The 5224-nt window shown below is 33.9% G+C and overlaps 2 protein-coding genes across 2 annotated transcripts; both read right to left on the bottom strand.

Annotated features, from left to right (window-relative positions):
• Positions 1-238: 238 nt before the first annotated feature.
• or55c1 (odorant receptor family 55, subfamily C, member 1) lies at positions 239-1183 on the bottom strand. Its single transcript, XM_073817593.1, has one exon. It carries the CDS (start codon positions 1181-1183, stop codon positions 239-241), a length of 945 nt encoding a protein of 314 aa, XP_073673694.1.
• Positions 1184-3359: 2176 nt separating this feature from the next.
• or55e1 (odorant receptor, family 55, subfamily E, member 1) lies at positions 3360-4343 on the bottom strand. Its single transcript, XM_073817387.1, has one exon. The coding sequence runs from the start codon at positions 4341-4343 to the stop codon at positions 3360-3362; it is 984 nt and encodes a 327-aa protein (XP_073673488.1).
• Positions 4344-5224: the final 881 nt, after the last annotated feature.

The raw sequence follows: 5224 nt of genomic DNA on the forward strand, positions 1-5224 counted from the left end.
CAGTGCCCATCGCAATAAATAAGAAGCAGGAACAAAACACAGCAAATCCATAAAACATAATGTAACCGACAGTAATAAAGTATGTCACTTTAAAAAGTATTTACTACCAGCAGTATTAATACCAATAGAGAGCGAATTGAGTATAATGAACTCGCACATTTGATGAACATACTGGGGCAAAAAAAAACTTATACAACAGACTATCAACTATTCTTGTAATAAATCTCTTTCTTGCCAATTAATATGTAGCAATTTTATTACATTTCAAGTATTTCACAATTTGGGTTCTAATTTCTGTGGTTCTGAGACCATAAATGACAGGGTTACATATTGCAGGAACAAGATGATACAACGCGCTAGTTATGATACGGACATCTCTGGGTATAGTAGCTACTCTATACCCAACAAATGCAGCGGTAACACTGATGTAGGCTATTGCTATGGTCATTAAATGTGTGGTACATGTGTGAATGGCTTTGTGGCGTGATTCACCGGAAGGTGAACGAAATATAACAACAAAAATAATGACATAAGAGCAAAAAATCAGAAAACAGTCAGCGGATGTTATACTGAAAGCTACTGTAAGAGCTAAATAGTTTTTAGTAACATCATTACAAGCTAGATTGACAACTGATGTGTGCTCACAAAAACTGTGGTAAATCAAATTTGTTCTACAAAAAGTAAGTGGCACAACTAGACCAACCATGGCAATAATGCTAACAGCGTTTCGAATGCTAAAAACCGCAGAGAAAATAAGTGAGTTTGTCAAATTTACAAAGTCATTGTAGCGTAAAGGATAAATAATAGCAAAATATCGGTCCACAGCCATCCCCAGTAGGATAGTGGACTGAAAGCAACCAGAAAAATGCAGACAAAACATTTGCATTAGACATTCATGTCGCGTAATTGTATTCATTTCCCACAAAAAACCAACCAACATCCTTGGAATAAAGTATATTGGCACAAAAAACCCCAAAGCTGCAATCAGTCCAATTAGAATATACATAGGGGCATGTAATTTTCTCTCTTTTGCAATGACGATCATCAAAATGCCATTAGCAAATAATGTATACACTAAGATAAAGCAAAAAGGAATGAAGAGTAGCGGCCGGTACCCTTTAAGGTCTGTGAATCCAATTAACTGGAATTCAGTATAAGAGAAGTTGACTGATCGGTCACCCATTCCGCTTTTTAAAAGTGTGCAGTACAGACCTTCAGAAATAAAGTAACAAGAATTAACAGCAGTTATTCCTCAGAATTTGTAAACTATTTAATCCCATACTCAAATACATGAAAATGTAAACATTTTAAAGACAACCTACAGCATAGCTTAACAAATAAAATACATGGTTACCTATATAAACTATTAAGCATAAACAATGGTCAAGAAAAAATCAGCAAAATTATTCTTTTTCATATTTAGTTTAAAACTGTGCCGTTCTCCCATGAAACAGTCTTATACAGTATTTGTCTGTTCTCTGTTCTGCCTCTCCCCCCAACCAAGTGAACTCATCTCTGCTCTTAAATACTCTATCTTTACCTCCCCCAGGATTGCACAGAGGATTAGGACTTGTTAAATTCAAACACAATTAGTCACTTTTCTTTTCAAGAAAAGTCTTTTCAAAAGATGCTCTTTGAAAGATTGTTTGGAAGTATTATTATCATCTTGCCTAAAACATCTTGACTACTATAGAAGTTTTTTTTGCATTTAACTGAAATGAACAATCCTGAACAAATTATTAGACAATAGCACTATTTCTGTTTTTAAGCAGGATGCTGTTCATGGATGAATTAATTAAACAGCAGTATTTTACCAGATAATCCTACATAAGCGCTGAAATAAATATATTTAGTATATTATTAGTTAATGCACAATGATGAATACAGATTAAAGAATGTTATTAATTTATTTAAAAATCATACTAAAATGTATTATTTTTAATTGCTTCGCCACATAATACATAGGAAATAAATTGAAAATGAATGGCATAGTGAAAATATTAAAAGACACTTGAAATGTCAGTGTTATTAGTTGAGATTTAGCTAAACACAAACATTAAGTAAATCAAGTAACCTAAATTAAATAATTGTGGATTGCCCCCACAATCCAAAGACATGAAACATCTGTCTGGGGTGTTTCCCTGCCTAAAGTTTGAGATGCCGGGATAAGCTTCACCATCCATGTCACCCTACAGGCCTGTTTCTACAATAGTTACTAAAAAAAGTCCCACGTGACATGATTGTTTCAAACAACTTGAAAAAAATGTGCACACATGGGGAATCTTCATAGAAATTGCCCTTTTGTTTACTTTGCAAGTCAGTTTATATTCATTAGCATTTACTGTTTAAACAACTCAGTCATGAGTGGCTAATTATTAGCAGCTGTGTCAAGTAGATGCTTATTTAATTAGCTCTGGAGAGGTTAGAAGTGTCCCTCTCTTTGCACACCTGATTACTTCGGGAATTTCTGATGATCCCTAAGCTCATTTATTCAGTTGTCACTGCTTAACTTAGAGCTCTTTCATTGGAGTTAACATAATAGGTATAATGAATTTGAGCAAATTATTAATCTGTGCTTTCTCATGTAAAAAAACAGTGACAATGTATAAAATGTCTCATGATAATTTCATTCCTAGGGTTTATTTATTTATTTATTTTTTTAGGATTTTTGGAATTAACTTAAATGTGCAAAGATATAAAGATACAGTCATCCTGGATAAAACTTTGGATTAAGAATCTTGCTAAAGGGCACAATATCAGGGCATCAATTTAATGACTAAATACTTAAAATATAAATTTTCTGAATACATTTTGCATGAAAAATGGATCTAAAGCCATTTATTACTTGTTGAAAGGAAGATAATGTTTTGCTCATACTTTTCGGATTGTTCCTATGTACCTAACTGAAATAGAACAGGATTGTTCTCTTAGTAACTTTTACTTGGGTCACCCTATTTTAGATGTGAACCAACAACTGGATTGTAAGCAGGAACGATCTAGAATAAGCATATTGTTTCTATTTCTTTGAATTTACTTTTATTAATTTTCATAGAAACGTCCATTTCATTAAAAAAAGTATTACAGTGTATCCAATTAATCCATTTATTATAGTGTATATGTAAAAGCCAACAGAAGTGCACAGGGTGTTTACAAAAAGTTTTCTTTACTAACAGGTTTTTTTTTTCTAAAATTCGCAGTTGAAAAAACTTAAATTATTTAGATGCTGCAGATTAACATGGTTTGTTTGGTTATGTTCACTGTTTCTAACATTGAAAAACTACTTATAGAACCACAAACATTTCTGTTTCATTAGCTGTGATAGATAGACAAAGTGTCAAATGAAAAGACTGCCCAGACACTCAAACCTTTATCATTGATACCTTTACAATGGAAACTCTATTGATATTTATTTTAAACATTTTCGATAAAGCATTCCTTATTTCCTTTGTTCGCACACCATAAATAACTGGATTGACACTTGCAGGAAATACTATATACATAACACCCAGAAAGGTATTAACATCAACTGGGATTGGAATGTTAAGATTTCGTGAGAGAAAGGTAATACTACCAACAAAATAAAAACACATCATAACCATTAAGTGTGTACCACAGGTATGAAAAGCTTTCCAACGATCCTCTCCAGCTGCAGCTCCCAACACAACATGCAAAATTTTCACATAGGAGAAGAAAATAACAGATATGTCAATTCCCACAAAACAGATAATCACAACTAATCCCATTGCATTATTTTTGGTTATTGAATCACAGGCCAAGCTAACAAGTGCCATGTGGTCACAGTAACAATGATGAATAACATTAGACTCACAAAAAGACAAAGGTGCAGCCAAAGCCACCAGCGCAAACATTATAGTGCCACTTCTGATTAGTGTGAAAAGCAGTAGTTTAAAAAACATGGATGAGTTCATGATTTCCATGTAATGTAACGGCTTGCAAATGGCCGCAAAGCGATCTAAAGCCATAGCTAAAAGTATGGTGGATTCTACAGAAGAAAAGAAATGAGTAACAAACATTTGTGTCAAACATCCGGTTAAAGATATCTCATTCAAGTCAAAGAGGAAACCAAGAAGCATTGCTGGGATAATGGCAGTGGGCACAATGATGTCAACAACCGCCAAAGCAGACACTAGTATGTACATGGGACTGTGAAGACTTTCTGTATTTCTGATCACAGAAAGTAACAAAGAATTGCCCACCACAACCAAAACGTAACTTAGAAAAAATGGCAAGAATAGCAGACGTCTGTATTTGTAGATCTCTGGAAATCCCATAAATAAGAATTTTGTATGCGAGATGTTTGCTCCTTGGAGTTCCTCAATCATGGCACTCTGAATGTGGTCACAGCAACCTATTTCATAGGGCAAGTACAAAATGATTATTTTTCACTTAATATAATTAAATAAACATCACATTTGTGGTGAGCCATGTAAATTAGCAACACACTGTTGACCTCTATATTAAATGCATTAGACCTATTTCACCAAATTGTTATTTAGCTACTGCATGACTGGGAAACTAGACACAGTTACTCCAAATTGCAGCAAATATGTAATCTATGGAATATCTATCAATTGGCTGGTATATTCTAAAGTCCATTCTAGAATCATATTTGTGTTGGCACTTTGTACCGAAGCTATTCGTCATCCTACCGGCAGTAACTACAACAATGTATTAACCATTCTTTGTAAATTATATTTAGGAGATCTGTCAACCAAACAAATAAGGTAATTAAATAAGTATTTGTAAAAAAGAAAAAGTTATACTGAGTTATTTTCAATACACATATATTCATTCCTACAATCACGTAAAAATACATGATCAGTTTTGTGTTGCTTTGGCAATAATCGCTCAGAATTCACTGTGTGGTGAAACGTACCTGCCTGAGTTTCTTGGCTTCTCTGTCGTTTAGTCATTCACCTGTAGAGCAGGGGCCCCATTAAGACCCAAGGCCAGTTGAATGAGAACATATATACACTGAGTTTGATCTCTACTCCCATAGGAATAAGACAAAAAACTATACAGCCATTGACCTCATATGATTTTTAATGACCTCACTCCATACATTCAAACAAGTAGATGAAGGTGCTGTTCCAGGAAGAATGAAGCAATTACCTGATCATTTTTGTCTGGGTTAATTAGTTCTGCTGTGGGAGGTTGGTAAGATAACATACACTCTTGCAACATCCTTGACAAACATATTTTA

Source organism: Garra rufa, chromosome 14 (assembly GCF_049309525.1).
Source record: "Garra rufa chromosome 14, GarRuf1.0, whole genome shotgun sequence".
NCBI classification, from domain to species: domain Eukaryota; kingdom Metazoa; phylum Chordata; class Actinopteri; order Cypriniformes; family Cyprinidae; genus Garra; species Garra rufa.

Bases quoted from the DNA above. Each gene is read 5' to 3' on its own strand.
- or55c1 (XM_073817593.1), bottom strand. From the start codon at position 1,183: ATGGGTGACCGATCAGTCAACTTCTCTTATACTGAATTCCAGTTAATT.
- or55e1 (XM_073817387.1), bottom strand. From the start codon at position 4,343: ATGATTGAGGAACTCCAAGGAGCAAACATCTCGCATACAAAATTCTTA.